Genomic DNA, 20123 nt, shown 5'->3' on the forward strand with positions numbered 1-20123 from the left:
TTTTAACTTAAGACGTTTGTGGGTAATTACTTTTGATTCGAAAGGTTAAATTAGTAATTAAAAATACGTGTTAAAACTCAATTATATTTTATGATTAAAGACTTTACCACGTTATATGTTTAAATACATTTGATGGTATATAGATATATGTTTTAAAACTTCAATTTAAAATTCCTTGCATTACAGACGAATGACGAGGATACCTTGGATAGAGAAGGTTAGAAATGAAGAGGTATGAGAACATGAAAGGTGAACATAGGGCGTTGTGGAAGTCAATAAAAAATAATATTTAATGGTAGAAGGCTTTACTTGTTGAAACTCCATAATCAATTAAAAGAAACGAATGTAAACTTTCAAATATATATATTAATTGTTCACAACAATTGTTTCACTATAACATTGGCTTCTTCAGGTGAAGATACTTTGATTAAAATTGTTGCAAAATTAGCATAAATACTAAAAGTTGACAAATTTTATGGGCTGGGAACAACGAAAGGGAGGAATAAGGTAAGACATTAAGTTTCTGAAGACAAATTTAAATTCCATAATTGAGATCTATTTACATCAATTTGATCATTTAGTAAAATATTTAATATTTTACCTTCAGCCACAATATTTGTAAACTTTTAGTATTTATCCTAATGCTATGGTGAAACAAATGTTGTGAACAATTAATATATATTTTAGAAACTTTACTTTCGTTTCCTTTAATAATTAATTTAGCCCACCTAGTTAATAACACATTGTTAAGTATTTTACAATAAACGCGACTGGTCAAGAAATTGGATATGATTTTATACGATATAGATGATCGTGCCTGTCACATGAATAAATAAAAATAGAATCTGAATTAAATCTGAAAGCATATTTTCTTAATGTAACACCTCTACCATGTATGTCACATACTTCGTAGGGTTTTTATGTTCTGGACCTGGCACTGAAAAAATATCTTATAAAAGAGTATTCAGATATAGTTAACTTCGCATCCCTACGAAGTAGGTGCATGGTAATATAAAACTTTTTCTGAGATGATTTAATGAATATTTGAGATCTACTATCTTAATCAGTGTTGGTACATACCAATTCATTTTTATGAATCCTTTTATTAGCAATAGCAACATACAGCATCTGTTTCCATTAATCCTTCCTTCAGACATCACTATATCAAGGAGTGAAAAGAAGGACTGATATGCCCCATAACACATGACGTCCAGAGCTTTTATATATAATGTCCCTGTAAAATGAAATCTTATAAAATAGTATTCAGATGTAGTTAATTTGGTATCCCTACGAAGTAGGTGCATGGTAATGTAAAATCTTTTCTGAGATAATTTAATGAATATTACAGATCTACTATCTTTAATCAATGTTGTTACTTACCAATTCATTGTAATAAATCCTTCCATTAGCAACAGCAACATGTAGCATTTGCTTCCATTAATCCTTTCTCTGAGACACCACTATATCCAGGAGCGAGAAGAACTGATACGCCCCACAGCACATGATATCCAGAGCTATTATAATGTCCCTGTAAAACGAAATCTTATAAAAGAGTATTCAGATGTAGTTAATTTGGCATCCCTACGAAGTAGGTGCATGATATTATAAAACTTTTTCTGAGATAATTTAATGAACTATACAGATCTATTATCTTAATCAATGCTGTTATTTACCAATTCATTTTTGTAAATCCATTCATTAGCAACAGCAACATACAGCATCTGTTTCCATTAATCCTTCCTTGAGACACCACTACATCCAGGAGTGAACAAGGACTGATGTGCCCCATAACACATGGCCTCCAGAGCTTTTATAATGTCCCTGTAAAATGAAATCTTATAAAAGAGTATTCAGATGTAGTTAATTTGGCATCCCTACGAAGTAGGTGCATGGTACTGTAAAACTTTTTCTGAGATAATTTAATGAATTATACAGATCTATTATCTTAAACACATTGTTAATTATTTTACGCTGGTCAAGAAATTGGATATGATTTTATACGATATAGATGATCGTGCATGTCACATAAATAAATAAAAATCTGAATTAGATCTGAAAGCATATTTTCTTAATGTAATACTTCTACCATGTATATAAACTAATATGACCATGTAAATAGAGGAGATCCTTAAGAAAGTTTAAAGATAAAACTGTAGTGAAATTAAAGCATCAGTTGTTTAATTATTTTGAAAGCGACTTACTTGTTTTTACAAGTAGATGACCTGTGGAAGAAGTTACTGAAGAAGAAGGACTACTATCAGGAGGCGAATTGTTCCAATTTCGCAAGTAGGAACTAGCTGACTTTGACCTGGATATGACTTCAGGACGAAAAAGTCCTCTCACATAGTTCGTAGGCTTTTTATGTTTTGGACCTGACACTGAAAAAAAGCAAAATAGAATAAATTTAGTTCCATTTCGGACTTTTGGGGAAGAATTTTTTAGCAGTTCTCCAAACTACATACTTACCTAAGAGACGCTTCAACTTAACAGTATGAGACAACTGCATAATGAGATCTTGTGACAGCTTTTCGCATTCGATTTCTTCTTTGAGCTTTTTCCTCGTTGGCAAAGGAGTTGGTGGTAGCTGCTGTTTATCCGTTGTACAAACGTTCACCCTCAATACCACTTCGGTTCTCTATATCATTTGCAATCCTTCGATAACTTTTAACGGTGGTAGCAAATTGCAAAAGAAACAAAGTACTTGTGGTGAAGAATTATTTTTGATAATTGGAGAATCTGATACGTCCGCAGAGAACTGAGGAGATTTTCGTGATGAGTTTATTTGAAATGATCGTTTGATGGGAGTGCTTTGTTCTTTCCTGGAAGGTGAGTTTCTGTTAGTTTCCGGCTGTTTTCGGTGGTATTTGTTTGGTTCGTTAACAGTGTCTGGTGGCAATGCATGACCATTGGGCGACATCGTCATTCTGTAAATTCCGGCATCGGAATCAGGAATTATGCGCTCCTTTTCTCTAAAAATAAAGAACATCGTATTATTACGAATGATAAAAATGTATTAAAGATCTGAGCATGGCTTTAAACGAAAGACCGTCTCAAGTTGAAACTGAAAGTAAACTAAAATATAAAACAATAATAAAAATTTAAAGACAACTGATCTTAGAAATTATCNATCTTAGAAATTATTAACTGAAATAAAGGTTAAATATGAAAAAGAAATCTATTGCATGGTCTCTTTTACAAAAATACCTGAATGGTATAACAAAATAAAAAAAAAGTAAAAAATTACTCACCCCTGTATCTCTGTCATTGCGTTAGAAGAGACTACCAGGAACGTTCCGAAGGAACTCCTCCCATTATTCCGAGAAGATAAACTGCAACAAAGCCAAATATTAATTTTTAAATTAACATTTCTAATGTAACTGTTTAGGACGCATTAAGGGTATGATTTGTTACAGTAAAATACTTTGTTAATTTATTTTCGTTAATTCAATTTAGAAGAAATAAAAGGATATAAATATTACACACAATAAGGAAAAAAATAGTCAAAAATGTATGTCCAAAATACCCCAAATTGAATAAAAGGATAATTGGTGTCACGTCGTTGTTATGTTTAATTTTACAAAGAATAAAACAATGTCAACTTTTACCAATAAACTACAATGTACGTAAGAAAAGATAAATATTTAAGGATTATAATCCTCATAAACCAGTAGGAAGCCTAATAAAAGAAATTAACTTTCTACAAGCGTATATGAAATTGAAAAAATCCAGAAAATGCTGATTATTTTCATCCTAGTTATTTACGTTAATACAACGTAATTTTTCCTTTAAAATTAAAAAGTCAAAAGTTAAACAATTCATGGGGGTTGTAATAAATTATAGAACCATAAAAACTAATGTACATCCTTATTTCAGTTAGCTGTTCATAATAAAAATAAACTACGGAACCAGCTAATAACTGAAACAAGGATGCCATTTTCTTCCTTATTACAGAACGTATACTGGCTCTATAAATAATTTATTACGGCCCTTTTGGGATTATAATTTTGACTCTTTTATCGAACTTCTATATTACTATGGATTTGTTGTTTCTACCGCATGCTTTAGCATTCTATAAGTAAGAAAGGATTCAGAGAAAAAAGGACAATAAATGCGTTCGCCATAAGATCGACAATGTATTGGCTATAACAATAATTTGGTTATGTACAGTTACATAGAACAGTTTGGTCTTTCACGAGATTGTTCCAAATATCCTACGACTTAAAGAAGAAACATTATTTTATTGTAAATTTGTCCTTTGAATTGGGTCATTTCAGATTATTGCAGAAATGAATAGAATTAGCTTAAAATTGAATAAAAATAGGTCCTCCCTAGCCATGAAATCGGGGATTCAGGGATTCCCCTCTATTTATCCTGAAGGATCAATTTATATTACAGTGACTTTTCTTCCTTGTTTCAAGTGAAAACAACAACAAAACATTAAATAATATCGTATTATGTGCAGATGTTTCTCTAGAATGTAAAACTACTAAAAGCTTAACATTTGGCGAGCTTCATTTGTTCCAGTTACTACTGTACATTTTCTGCTCCTTTAGCCAATCCTGTTGCATGCCTGTAGTCCTGGCGATGTTGACCGACTCCCTAAAAGCTCCCACGTTCGGTACGTTTCGTAGTGCGTTCGGTAGCAGGAGAATAACCGTCATGTAAGCATCCAGAGAGTAGCAGGACTCTCCTTTAATCAACAAGTCCTCCTGCTAAGTTCCGTGGTAGCAGCAGCAGGATAAAAGTATCAATCGCGGGTGAAAAACGCGTGTAGGGTAGTAGTAGTCATGTCTCTATCTATCAAACTGAAGCAGTTTCATATTCCCAAAGTCAAGGGAGAGAAATTGGCGAGAATCGAATTTCGAGGTAGGAGATTCCTTTTTTTCTATAATTTTTTGCGATATTGCACAATTTCGTTTTTGCACGAAATATCAGTAATAATTTCCTTTTGTAATTCTTATTTTCAAAAACGGGGGAGAGGCTTAATTCATGAATTGCTACTTTGAAAAACTACCGCTTAAAGAGGGTAGTCAGTAAAGCGATTTTTCGTGTTTAAAATCTACTCAAAAGTAAATACGTACTTATAATAATACGGTTTTATAATTAATTACATCTATTGTAAAAAGAGAATAATTTTTTAAACGATTGATGAAATTTCATGCACACTTAGCTTAAAAAGTATTAAAATAACTGTAACAGTTAATTCTTAAGAAATAATAAAACAAAAATTAATAAAAACTTCTGTTGTTTTTGTATTACACTTACGTACTTAGAGATTATTCCATATTTGCCCTAGTTGTAAGTAAATCCTTAAAATATGACGTCAATTTTATTCAGCTTTAATCCTTTTATTTCCTTTTATCCTTAAAATAATTTGTATTTATTTTATTTTTTAACCAATTCATAAACATACGTAAAAAGACTTTTACAGTAAATTACATCTTTTATTTGATCAAACTCTCATCAATATGAAGCTGTAATATATTTTTCTTATTACTGATTATAAGTTGTGATTTTATTCCATGATTTTTATGAAGTAAAATACAAAATCATTCAAGAAAACAACACCCAAATTCACCCCTGTTTGGTATAAATAACATAAATTAGCAAACCCGTTTTGGGAAGCCCTTTTTATACCATCCCGTATTGTATTAATATCTGAAAATCCAATAAAACTTCTTTAAAAACAGAATAAAGAACGTTGTAAACTAATTTTCTGGCTATCACCTTTACACAGGAGTTTCTGTACAAACCAGAATATGCGTATATTTGTCTTCTCACAAAGCAAATTACTCCGGAGTTTGTCAATTTTTCAAGAAAATTTCTCATTGACCTGGAAAGGTATTCTTGAGAATACTTCTACTCGCTCCTCACTACATTTAATTTTGCGAAATGTTTGTGGATGTAGTAGAAAATCTTGTTGTCAAGTCATTTGATCTTTTGAAATATCTTTTGTTACATGCTCAAAACAAAAATAACAAAATTACAATTTTGTTAGGTTGAGAAACCTGAATTAAATTTTATAAATTGTTCAAGGTACTCAACTGTTGTTAGGTATCAATAAATTAATTTTTTTACTACAATTGTCAAAAGTAGCAAAGACTACGAGAAAATTGCTGGTGATTTGTTTTAATTTATCTAATTTCAATTAAAAAAACAAGAGCGATGCAAACTGCGTGGAAGTACCATTTACATATCAAACCGGAAATGCAATTTCCTTAAATGACCCGATCAACTGACATAGATACATATAGATGTACATTTATTGTAATTTTAAAACTGGAAGATGTCATAATACAAAGAGTATTTAAAAAATATTAAAAGTTTTCTAAACATAGCAAGTCAAGTTCCTGTTCAATATTCCATTGAAACTACTACACGTAAACCGCGATTGAGTCTCATCAGCACGCCGTAGACAGTCCCGACAAAATGTCTGCTGTCATTAACAGCGTTTGATGAATAAGTATAGACAGCGTGTTATAATTTTCGATGTAGAGCACGTAAGGTTCGTCCTTGTTCCTTTATATTGGAAACGACATTTTAATATAATATACCCGAAAACTGACACGAAAAAATTGCCTTTCTTATAGGTACGTTCAAAATATTACCCTCCAGGCAGTTTTACTCAGAAAGCATTTGATTTAGAAACTTAAAATGGTCACTTATTTTCATACAGCTACCACTCAAAAACATTCTTGAAAAGGGTTAGTTATGCATATGGAACTGAAGAACATAATCTTCCATTTATATGGGCAACCTTCGTATACTATATTAAGTAAAATATAGTCCAAAAATACATCTACCTAACTGTTTTATTTGTTGGACAAAACTTCCAAAACTTTACCTAAACTTTGTTGAAAAGGCAATAGACTGGTACAGTTTTTTTTAGAGAAATTAGCAAAAGGTTGAGTTGATTTATTAAATTCACTATCATACAGTCTATAAATAAATTATTTGGTCTTATAGTCGGAATTCTTAAATTTTTCCTTCTTCAGATAGAAATTTCCGAAATTAAATTATAATCTGCTTACACAAAATCGATAGCAGACCTTTGCGGAAAAACATTTTCGGCTGTTTTCTCTTCCTCTATTATTAAAGTCAGCTACCAAAGTAGTCCCCAAATTTATATTTTTCACAGTAAAAAACTCAAGCCAAAAACAAGCACATTTTGATTTCTAAGAAGAAAAGAACTCGACAATATATATTTATTCTGTGACCTGGAATTCTAAAGTAGTTTTCCTACCTGGATTATAAATAAACTAACAATCACAGCAGAATAATGCAATTTGCATTTACGCAGAACAGGGGAGAAAATGCCCTTATCGCTTACAAAGCGTATGCACGAATTTGGAGGGAGGTGGGGGGGGGTAGAAAAATAAAATAAGTGGTATATTGCGTGCTTCGTCAAAGTAGGTACATAGAACAAATAAATAACACACTGAAATAACTGAATATAAATTAATGTTTAAAGGACACATTATATCTATTAATTATTTTTAATGACCATTTATTAAAGAGAAGTTTAAATGAAACACATCAATCAAAATTTAATTTCATTATAATCTAAAATAATATACAACGTTTCTAAAATTAATAGGACATAGGACAGACACTAAATTGATAATGTGGGTGACCTGAACTAAAAGCTTTAATATTTTAATTTTAGCGTTGTGTTTCCCGTTTCTATTTTTATTTTTTTTTTACTTTTACACCTATTAATGGATAAACTAGGCAGCAAATGCGGAAAGCATTTGAATTAATAATTAGGAAATATCCACTGAAGCTCGCTCTAATTAAAGGGGTGCACGTTTACTATGTAAACGAGCAACATATATATCTACTGTGTACATATATGTAGATGGGGTGCAAAAAATCGATGGCATAACAACCTATTAGTTTAACGGGTTAAAAATAACTGAACATTTAAATAGCATATGGATACAAAACAGGAATGGAATAAATACGGTAAATATAAAATTTAAGATACGCCTATAGGATGCCCCACGAAATTGAAAAAGCAAGACTGTAGAAGCACCGAAAGCCTAACCGAAATATCACATGTAAAATAAGCTTTTTGATCATAGTTGATAATATGGAAACCTCAACGTGCAAAAAGAACTTTAAGAAGTAACCGGAACCAGTGCTAGTACTAAAAGATAATTTTCAAAAGTGTACATCTCGTTAAATAAAAATATTCACGATGGTATGTCTTTAGGAGATTATCACCTTTTTTACAGCTACTGCTTCCTCTACAAACTTTTCGCTGTGAATATCAAAGGTTGTTTAATTTCAAAAGATGTTCGTTTGAAATTTCTGTTTAAAAAATAATTTTGAACCTTTGAAAAAGTCAGTTACAACAAAATCATCATCATCATCATAAGGTCATCAGTCCTAACACTGGTTGAACACGTACCTCCACTCTTTCCTATCCCGAGCTAAACTTCGCATTTCCCTTAAACTAGAACAGCCCACATCCTTAACTATTTGCGAAGAGTAATCTAATCTAGGTCTACGTCTACCCCTCCTAACTCCTGTTTCTGCCTCTAATATATCTCTGACTAGACCTTCATGCCTGAGAAGGTGTCCTACCAACCTATCTCGCCTATTTTTTATTGACTTCCATAGAGTCCTCTGTTCTCCTATTCTTTCCAATACCTTTTCATTTCTAACCTTTTCTACCTACGATATCCTCATCAACCGCCTATAACACCACATTTCGAACGCTTCTAACCTTTTCTTTTCCGCCGCTCCCATTGTCCATGCTTCGCACCCGTACAACGCCGTGCTCCAAACATACACCTTTAACAACCTTTTTCGAATTTCTAAATTAACCGTTCGCGAGCATAGAAGTGACTTCTTTTTATTAAAGGCGACACGACCCTGCGCAAAATATAGTATCTAAATAAAAACTAACAACAGCTAAGGTGACAACAATTTCAGCTAGAAATTAGACTAATCTACATTCTATATTGTAATCTCACTCTAAAATGCTTTGAAAAAATAATAAAAAGATTAAAAATAGATCCTTAGTAAGGGGTAGGGTTTGAAGGAGTTCAACAAAGGATAAATGCTCAATACCGAACAAAGCAGAACGACCTTTGTATTGCTAACAAATTCTACCCTGTTTCAATCTTTTTCCCCGAATTCGATCAAATGGTTGCAAGTCTTTTTGATTAAATCTTGATGAGCAAACATGCCTACGTTTGTTCCGGCCATCTGACGAGCCCACCGGACATCAGAAGAGCAATCGCCGTTTTTAGTTCCTTCATTCTTTTTTACTTTTAGAACTCAAAATTTTCTGCATCGTTTTCCAAACCAATCGGTTCGATTGTGAAATGGTTTCACATAAATATTTAAGCATATCTTTCTTTCAAAAACACAAGCGTAAGCATCTGTATTAAAAAAAAACAAAAAATAAATATGTCTCTATCTCTATTATTACAAATGCAATAATTTACACGAAAAGTAAAAAACTCATGTTTTCTTTTCAATGTTACCGTCATCTCAAATGTTGTACGTGTCCAAACAGTCTTAGTACTGACGACCTTATGACGATGATAATTAATGTATAATATACTTAAAAACAAATACTGCAAACCGTTTATTACATTACGATACAAAAAAGCTAGAAATAATTCCGAAATTTGTTAAAACCTTGCTTTCAGAAGTAATTACGATTAAAATTAAAATCATAATCGATTACTAAAGAAACCGAATAATTTGTGCCTGTTTCGCTATTCGGAATACATAATATCGTTCAACTGCTCGTTTATTCCAGCACTGAATTCAAATGGAGAAATTAGTGAGATGTTACATCAGATAATCCTGCAGTCGTATGTTCCTGAATAAAATTTAGGATTAATTGTAAATGGAGACATAGAACTGTACGCTCTAAATCTGCCTTACTACATTATATTACAATTATAATAACCATTTTTTCAAGTAGATAGTTTTTGATTAAAGCAAACAAACGGTTAGAAGAGAATTACAAAAAGACAACTGTATTAGAGGACTTTGGATTATATTATTATTAAAATAAAAGGCGTATTTCTATTATACCCACGTTCCCATTGTTAGATATAAAGTACCTCAATCTGTCCACAGGGATATTTTCCAAGCCGCGATGAAAACTTATAGTAACTGAAAAAAGCGAGACTCTCATACATATAGCGGCTCTGACTCTCTCAAAATTATATAAAGCGAAATTTATATGAATAGAACTTTTGAATTTTAAATCATAAATTACGTACTTCAGTTACCGTCATCTCAAATGTTTTATGCATTATACTCCATTATTCTAAAAATTAACATTTACAAAAGAGTTGGAAAGATGAATTTATAATTTAAGTAAATTTCGCAACTTCGATAAAGAAAATTTTGAATCATAAGTTGTTTGTAAAAGTTGTATCTCTAATTAGTTACTTTAAAGGGTTTCAGCCAAATAGGCAATCGCATTGACATCAGAGAACTCCGATTGATATCACTAAATATTTAACTAGTAGATAGATCTGAATTAGTCACTTTAATTAGATTATCCTGTAACTCCAGAACATTTTGACTTTCGCTTATATTATACATAAAAGCAAATAGCTTAAAATTACTTTATTTTTTCATTTCCATTCCTGCCTTACATTGTGGTAGAATAAACGATGTGAACTAATACACTTAATGTCCCCGCGGCTTCGCCCGCTGGAATTTAATTTGTTACTACAGGAGTCATATTTTATAAGTTTGTGAATTAACCTTAACATATACATAGACAAATGGTCTGTTTTAAAGTTACTACATTTTTAAGTTTACAATTATCCTGAAGAAGTCCTCAAATGTTTAACGAAACGCAGCAAATTAAATTTTTAATGGCTACTTAAATATAAATTAGCAGATTTAAAAATCGGATTTACCATTTACCCTCGCGTTTGTATTATTGATTAAACATTCATCGCTTCCCTCAATAAAAAAGTTAAAACCTCTTCAAAGTTTAAATAGCTCCAAAACAAGAAGAAAAGACATAATTTATTACTCAAGAGGAACTCTAAATGCTTTTATCTACTTAATTAATTATTTTGTTAAAATCTTCAAATACCCCAAACGTCTGTGTAACAACTTGGGAGTTTCACCATTAGATTTTCCTCAAGAAAAAGATTCTTTGACATACACATTATACACTACTCAAAAACTCAAAAAAGTTGCAGTATATCGGGTCTGCAGATATTTCCTGCTAAGTATTTCGTAACATTTGCACGTTTTTACTTTACAACTTTTTATTAATCTTAGATTAAAAATGCTCCAGTTGGAAATAAACAATTGAAAAAAATGCACAGGTCTAAATATCTCTGTCGGTGTGTACAGTTGGTTGCATCTATTGAACAATATTAATTGGTTAAATGCCATGTACTAACGCAAACGATTACTTATTATTTGTATGTGACTTCACTACACTTTTAAAGTCAAAATAATTTTTATGATTTGCATCTTGCTCTAAATAAATATCACAACATGACATCTGCGTTTTGCAGAGATAAGACAACAGCTAGATGGTATTTTCTATCTCTGACATTTTACATTTGAAAATGATTCGTTTATATTATTTCCGAGTGGACTTCCTATTCCAGAATAAATTATAACTGCATCAGGAAGCTAAGGCGATAGAATTACAAAGCTGCTGGCTATTACAGGATATAAATCAAAAAGTTGTATTTTACTTCCCATATACGTAATATTTTAATACGTATCTTTGAGATTTGTAAAATTTATAACGTTGTAATATTTATCTGGAAAAGTTGCCGCTGTTTTCATAAAAAAGAATAATAAACACGAGAAATATTAAAAAAGAACACTTGGGTCTTACAAAGAAAAACATTTCGGACAACTTTCAAAGAGGGTGGCAGACATTACATCATATTACGTTAAGAACGCTTGTGTAAAAAATCGCGGGAGGCATTTTAATATTGCACGGGAAGCCCCGTATAAAGCTTAAGAATGTCATTATAAAAGAAGGTAGGTAGTTAAAAGGCAAAGATGTAGGGTAATTTTGTATTAAACTTGCTTCCTTGCAGGGGTTGCTACATCCTCGAGAGAGTTACCATTTGTTTTTACCAAAAATAATTTCTTTTATGTCTTATCAAAGAATTAATCAAAATATGCGATTTAGTTATAAATGTACATTAATTTCTTCGGATTAAGTAATTAAAATAAAAATTAAAGTGTTAATTCATTTTGAAATTGTATATAAGAAGAACTTTATTGATCAGCCCCTCATCTGCTGAATGATTTGTCTGTCTTAGTTTCTAAAAGCTACAGATTTATACGTTTGAGTTAACCTAACCTAACCTAACCTAACCCAACCTAACGTAATCCAAGAAATATAAATTTCGACGTTTGATTTTGTGAGTCGATCTCCGCCAAAATTGTACAAAAAAAATTGTTAGATAAAGGAAGAGCTACACAAATAGTTTGGGCTTTGACTAACTTTCCCGCCAGACTTGAGAAAGACTGGTCAAATCTATAAGAGCGAAGAAGCTTTGACCTTAACTATACCATTTGCGTGAATTACCTTAATTATAATACTTCAAAGCAAAATAGTACCACTTAAGTTCAGTTTTAACGATTCCTAAATGGTCGTAAAATCTATCATAAATTGCGCAGTTATTTTATTGCTATTGGATCAATTTATGATAAAGGAACACGCTATATACCCATCTTAATGTATGTATATGTATATTGTTAATTAGGCATATCAATTTCCAACAAAAACTTCATAAATATTATGTTGTTCTGAAGTTTTTTTCATAAAACAGTGAAGTTTATTACTACATTATTGTAAAATACAATAATTTGATAAATTTGTTTTTGTCCTGTTCATGATCATCAGGATAAAATAAAGTTTTTAATTTTCTAGGTTAAACATACTTACACTTTGCGTAGAATGACAGTAAATCTTTCTTTCCTTCTTCACCGAGATGAAAAGGAATCTTTCTATCCCCCGGGAACAGAATTTTTTCTCGATAAAAGGTACCTCATGACCTTTTCTGTTCCCTTGACAATGTGTATACAAAATTTCATTATGATCGGTTGAGTAGGTAAGGCGTGAAATGGTAATAAACAAACATACAAACTCACACCTGCATTTAAAATTTACAATATTATTTAGAATTTACCAAGAGGTAGTTTTTCCGTAATTATTTTGATGTCATAATAATGCCAGAAGGCTCCCCGTTTAAACAATATCATGAAACAAAGAAAGTTATTGCGGATACCCTTATTTTTAGTTTAATGTGAACCATTCATGCCATTCGCCCGCATTTGTAATTGGAAGTTTTGTACGAAAACAGTTGACCTATATTTTCAAGTGTTACGTAGGTTCCTGGATGTGAAAATGAAAAAACAAACGAACGTCAAAGGGAACACTAAAATTAACGAAATATGCCGTAACTGCGACTATTTGTCTGCGTTAATTGTTTCAAATAAAAAAAAAACACGTTTGCCTGGAAATAAATTCTTTCCCCGTCAACCATTCGCAACCTATTAAATAAAAAGATTTTAATAAATAATTTCCATTAAATTTTAAAAGAATGAATGAGTTAAAAAAGCAACAAAAACAGAAAGAACGATTTTTTTAAACATTAATATTTTTAAACTATTAAAAGTTTCTTAATGTATTTTATACGATAGTAATATATATTGCATGTGTACCGAAATATAACCCAACATACAGTGCTGATGGCGTCATAAATCGACGCCATATTATACTGGTGTGCCACCATATTGTACCGGTGAGACAAATGCGATGTACTAGTATATCAAACGGGCGTGTGTGCATCAGACTTTGAGGAATTTTTTATTGTAAGAAACTTTAATAACTTTTAGAGCAAAATTCTTGTAAACGAGCACAAACACTATTGTCAATATGGCGTCAGTTTGACATCAATGCACTGGCCAGTATATTTCGGAACGAATCAACAGTATGGCGTCGATTCATTACGTCATCAGCACTGGTCAGTATGCTGGGTTATATTTCGGAACACACCCATTATATACATATATTAGTTTGACGAATCTGTGACTTAATAAGTACGTTTCGAGCTTACCGTTACCTCTCGTGACTTTGTGGTCAGAACATTGGGGCGTAAAGGCAAAGGTCCCGGGTTCGATTCCCGGCGAGGGAGTAACAGCAACAACAATTTTTTTTCATTAATTTGAGGTGATTTGAAGTGAATAAAATTAAATGAAATTTCACACTAATGTTAAGAACTTTAATGTCGATTGTCTTGTTGCATACGTGAAAAAATTGAAATGTCTTAAATATTTGTTTATAGAAATACTCGAAGGCCCAACATCTCAGTTGACTGCAGAGAGGAATCTCAAATTTCTCTGGGGCAATTTTTCTTTTTTGAATTAATGTTTAGGCCAATAGAAAATATCGATCTTTATTGATTTAGTTATTTTGAAAGACAAATTAGTCACCGCTGTTATCTTCCTATATGTATATTTCAAGGACACTATTTCGTAACGAGGAGCACAAGCGGTACGGCGTCTATTAAATTATTTATTATTTCAAGACCAAACTCAAAGAGAATAACAGCTTAAAGCAAAGACATTCTGCTCTAACAGGCTAGTATATAGCCCCAAAGGGGTAGATAAAACAGTCGCTACTTGTAATTAGCTTTTTCACCTCTCTATTACATATTTGTTTCATTTGAGTTATGTAATCAGTTACGTTTTTGTTTCAGGAGTCTCGCATTTATCCAAGTTATTCGAGGATGCTGAAGGAGATATTATTATTATAGACCAGGTAATTAAGAGTTTGTAATATACTTACGTATTAAATGTTGTTTCATATCTACACAGTGTTTTATTTGTCTAAGTACTTAATATTCTCAAGGGATTATATGTATAAAAATCTAATTTAGAATAATGATTTCTTTTGTGAAATAAGAACATTTTTTAATAATTCTTTTCTACCAAAAATACGCTAAAAACGTAGGTAATTGTAGATTCCAGAAGTTGCAATAAAAATTATTGCAAATGTAAGGTGCTTAAATATTATTAAATTAAGGGTGTTGGTAGAAATATACTTTTGAACGAAACCATGGGTTGATGTTACATTTATTATTTTTACTTACATATACAGTGTAAACTCTTTATAACGTCACTCGATTTAACTACAAACTCCTTAAAACGTCGAAATTGCTTGACTTTGGTTGGTTTACATTGTTTTCTATACAATATTACACTCTATATAGCGTCACGCTCACTCTATTTAACGACAACAATGCGGCATTATAAATCATTGAGCAGTACTTTCTTGTTGTTGCCGAAATAGATAAGAACTGCAGCTGTGTACGTTGTTGAAGAAGACGATCCTGTCCCTCCACCAAGCATCAAACAAGCACTTGATGCAGCAAAACTATTAAAAAAATACTTTTTACATAATCAAATTGATCCAGCAGTATCTCAAGATATGAGTAAGATACGTAACAAAATACAATTAAAATATTGGTGCAGACGAAGATAACAGGCTATACGCAATGTATGAATAATAATGTTCGTGTGCAAAATGTGTACTATATGCACTCTTTATAACGCCGAAAAATGTTCAGTCCCTTAATTGTCGTTTACACTGTAATTATAACTCATTCCATAGTTTATAGTTACACTATTTATGCTTTTAAAAATTAATTTACAACATTGATCTCCTGTTGAAGTCAAAAATGTTGGCGAAAATTTGAGAATTAATAAATGTAACATCAACCCATTGTTTTATTTATAAGTATATGCCTACCGACACCCTCAATTTAATAATCTTTAATTCTTACTAAGTTCAACTTTATGCAAAGTACTTATTTTAAAAACAATACTAACAACTAATACCGAAAAATGCTCAGTTTATAAGTTATTTACAAGATAATAATAGAAAACAACTGCAAATATTCATGTACTACGCAGGGACCACAGGTTTTTCAATGAAGAAAATTTAGGTTTAAACTACCCTAATTGGTTCCAAGAATTACGTCACGCTTAACAATTTTAAAAAAATTATTTACGAAATTTATATCAAGTATAGTTTAAATTACATATAGTTTAGGACTTGGTTATTTATTTCAAAAACAAAATTAATTGTGAAAAAATTCCAAAATCCAACATATTTTTTCAAACACAGCGTGTAACATGTAACACTTTAATAAATATTACTTGGAAAAAAACTACCGCAGAGAAAATATGTTGAGATGTTCTTAGACCAATATTATATCATTGTATTTATTATTTACACCTCAGTCGGTATGTACATAAAACGGGGTTTTTGAAAGACGTAAACTTAATTTAAAACCTGCAAGGAATATACAATGTGCCTTATTATTTTCCGTTCTGGGTCAAGTCCCTTTACGAATACTAAGCCAAAGTACAACAGGTTAACTCGAAATAATGAGAACCTAGCGCAAAAATTCTGAACATGTATGAAATATTGACTGTACAGCAGAAGGTTAAAATTAATGCAAGATAATCGTACACCAAAATTTTAAAAAGGATTGTGTTAAAAAGCAGCGGCGGGGAAACTAAAAGAAAATCCCTTTATTTTATTGTTATGAGCTTATAGTCATAAAAATGTATTTTTATTTAATTTATATGTTGTTTAAAGGTTGCTTGCACTTTCAAAATTTCTTTTGATACTTGTGAATATCCAAATAAAAAAAGTCTGTAATATTTTGCAACTAATAAATTTCATAGTTTCCTATCAAAGGGGTCGTTCAAGTATTACGTACGCAGATTTTTTGCAATTGTTAACCCCCTATCGACAGCAAAAGTATGCAAAGCTCTTAACTCTCTTACATAAACATTGGTACATGCATTTTCAATTTGTCCTGATTTATTGATTCATGAGCAGCAGTTACAAGTCCCTGAAAATGCTATTCATTTTCAAATAGACAAGCAGGGTTACCACATTTGGTCAAACCAAAATCGATTTAATGGAGAAAATCCGAAAAAGTAAAAAAATAAATACTGCTGACGTAATCGCCATTGAGACCCCCCATCCCCCATGTCATCCAAAATAAGCAAAACAAGGACCCCCGCACCCCTGTAGTGCTTATATAATACATGAATGACTCCAAACATAGGCAACCTCTTTGTTAAAACTTTAATTAGAATACGTTTTTCAATTTTCAAAGAAACGCACATCTTGAGCTTACTTTAACCGAATTGCAATCTGTTTTACTAACTTATATAATACAAAAATTAATTTTAAACGTTAAACTTGTAAGGATAATTGGACAATAAAATATACAACATAAATATTGCATGTGACCGATATAAGACCAGTATATTTTATCTAATATAAAAAACAAAAGATTTAAAAGCAAACCCGGGCCGCCCGTGTAGCAGTCGAGCATTCTACCGCTAAAACCAATCGTGTGGATTTATACTGGATAATGATAACATACACAAATGCATATCCAAGACACAACATCCTTACAATGATATTTCGTTATTAATTTGTTAATTTAGACACAAATATTAATTTTTATTGCAGAGGTTCGATTGGCCTGTAGCACGACCGATTGAGGAAAGCGAACTGCTCCAAATTGAATTGGTTGCCCGGAATCGCTTATTCCCGGACAAAATTATAGGAACGTACTTACTGGTGTTACAGCAAGTAGTAAAAGATGGACGTATAAACGTTCACGACAATCTAATTGATAGCAATAACAAACCGTTGCCGGTAAGTTAAAATATATTTATAAGTAAGGGCTCCGTCAATTTTTTTTTGGAAATGGAATCTTCAATAATTAAAGAAAATAAGGACTGATGGCTATACGTGGTCCTGCTTATCCTTTTCGTATTATATCTTAATTACATACCCGCCGTTTGAAGTATTTTGAAAAGAGAAAGCTTCTTTAATCTATCCGTTTTCTGTAGCGTTTTCAAAGAAAACCTGATCCGGAACTGAAATTTAATTACACGAATTACTAACATCTAACTAACTTAGAAAGCTTACTCAAACGTTTTCTCTTAGTTAATCCACAACGTGACGGTTTTCAGTCTTCCTAATTGCAAATTCTGTACATCTTTTAAAAGTACAAAAGTTATTAAAAAGTTTAGAAACTGTGCAACGCGAAACAATCATAAACCGAAATTGAATTTAACCAAAACCAGTTTTACTACTAATTGGATTCCCAATTACTCAAAAGACCTCTGTAGATACTGCTTGAACCTTTTCAATGTTTCTCAATTTTCTGCACAAAATTTAAACACCGTTTTCAAACAAAATGATTGACCATTGACTATATTCGCATAATATTTTTCAACTAAAGTCTATAGAATGCGTAACTATTGCCTATCCCGAAATAGTTGAGGACCAAACATTATTTGACTATTTTTTAATTTATGATATCGTTACACAATTGTCATAAATAACATCCAATTCACGCAAAAACAAATGGTCAATTTGGAACCGTTCTGGATTAGAAATAAACCCTTTACAATCAATAATTCAAAATTACAGGGAAAAGCTTTGATAACGTTTATTAATGTGTTGCTGGGACAAAAATGCTATTACAGTTCGATTTCAGTGTGAATGAAAGTGATTATTTCGAGTCGTGGGTAGATACTTGAACCAAACAATACACGCAAGAATAAATAATAAATTAGTCATCGTTAATAAAGACACTAAAATTTGATTTTTCCAATTGGTTTGAGCAAATGAATTTTCAACCAAACTTATAAGAACAACCCTAGACAAAAATTTTCAGTCCTTCTCCAGTCTCTCAGAGTCTTTCATCGTCTTTGAGAGCGTCTCTCACAGTCTTTCACAGTCTCTCGGTTATTGCCTAGGTGTTTTTATGGATCTCTCACAGTCTCTGTATGAGAGACTCGAACGATAAAATTGTTAATTCAGAGATTCGAGTCTCTCACAGAGAGACTGGATGAATAGGTAAAACTGAAGAATTGAGAGACTCGAGTCTCTCGTAGAAAGACTAGGATCTCTGAAATATGTTGAACTTTTTTTTTTTTAACTATGTCTATCGAGACACCACTTATTGAGAGATTCGAGTCTCTCGTTCAGAGACTGGATACGAAATGAGGATCTCTCTATCTCTCTTGGTCAGCGATGCTAAACAGTTTTTTTGACTGTCTCTCTCTCAGCGACACCAGAGAGACTCGATGAGAGACGGAGACTCGAGTCTCGCTTTCAGAGACTCTGAGAGACTGAACATTTTTATCTCGGGAATATACACTTATCATCATTATCATAAAGTCGTCAGAACTAAAACTGTTTGGACACGAACTTCAACTCCTTCCTATCCTGAGCTAATCTTCGCATTACCCTAAAACTAAAACATTCCACATACTTAACTATTTGTGAACAGTGATCTAATTTAAGCCTACCTCTACCCCTCCTAACTCCTGTTTATGTTTCTAACTAGCCCCTCATGCCTGAGAAAGTGTCCTACCAACTTATCTCGTCTATTTTTTATTGACTTCCATAGAGGCCTCTGTTCTCCTATTCTTTCTAATACCTCTTCATTTCTAATCTTCTCTATCCACGGTATCTTCATCATTCGCTTGTAACACCACATTTCAAACGCTTCTAACCTTTTCTTTACCGCCGTGCCTACCGTCCATGTTTCGCACCCGTACAGCGCCGCACCCCTGACATACACCTTTATTAATATTTTTCGAATTTCTAAATTAACCGTTCCCTCACATACATCTTATTTTTGTAAAAGGCGATTCGACCCTGCGTTATGCTCTGTTTTATATCTCTATTGCTCCTTCAATAATATTTTCTTAATAACTAATGTTACCTTTTAGTATATATACGAAGTGTTTTATGCATATTTTAACAAGAACTGTGTTAAAAACGATATTGTATTTGCTAAACGATTGTTTTGACATTAAAACAGCATTTGTTTTAACGCATGATGAAGCACATGGGTAGGTACATTACAAATTGATGCATTTACGCTACATTGGACCATATGCTACCGGATGATTGAATGTGTACCGCGAGTAGACCATTACACATAGTCTGGGGTTAATTAGAGGTATAATGCAATCTCACCCTGTTACGTATTCTCTATAGACTTTGGAATACAATTCTCTGCACAAAGGTTTATGAAACTCAC

General features: G+C 32.0%; 1 protein-coding gene and 1 long non-coding RNA gene across 3 annotated transcripts in view; one reads left to right on the plus strand and one right to left on the minus strand.

The window, feature by feature from the left end:
- Positions 1-1050: 1050 nt before the first annotated feature.
- LOC108744207 overlaps positions 1051-20123 on the minus strand; it is a 34889-nt gene continuing 15816 nt past the window's right edge. For both annotated transcript variants that reach the window (XR_001938938.2, XR_003231547.1), the window contains exons 2-7: positions 3249-3329; positions 2467-2969; positions 2202-2378; positions 1674-1821; positions 1381-1528; positions 1051-1234 (exon numbers count right to left, since the gene is read on the minus strand). This is a non-coding gene — a long non-coding RNA (uncharacterized LOC108744207). The remainder of the gene's footprint in view (positions 1235-1380; positions 1529-1673; positions 1822-2201; positions 2379-2466; positions 2970-3248; positions 3330-20123) is intronic.
- The window catches only part of LOC108744296 (otoferlin), a 41289-nt gene continuing 25765 nt past the window's right edge, over positions 4600-20123 (plus strand). Inside the window, exons 1-3 of the mRNA XM_025976742.1 lie at positions 4600-4866; positions 14730-14791; positions 17528-17716. Of these exons, the coding sequence (XP_025832527.1) occupies positions 4788-4866; positions 14730-14791; positions 17528-17716 (330 nt within the window). The 5' untranslated portion in view covers positions 4600-4787. The remainder of the gene's footprint in view (positions 4867-14729; positions 14792-17527; positions 17717-20123) is intronic.

Source organism: Agrilus planipennis, unplaced genomic scaffold (assembly GCF_000699045.2).
Source record: "Agrilus planipennis isolate EAB-ADULT unplaced genomic scaffold, Apla_2.0 scaffold13, whole genome shotgun sequence".
Lineage (NCBI taxonomy): Eukaryota > Metazoa > Arthropoda > Insecta > Coleoptera > Buprestidae > Agrilus > Agrilus planipennis.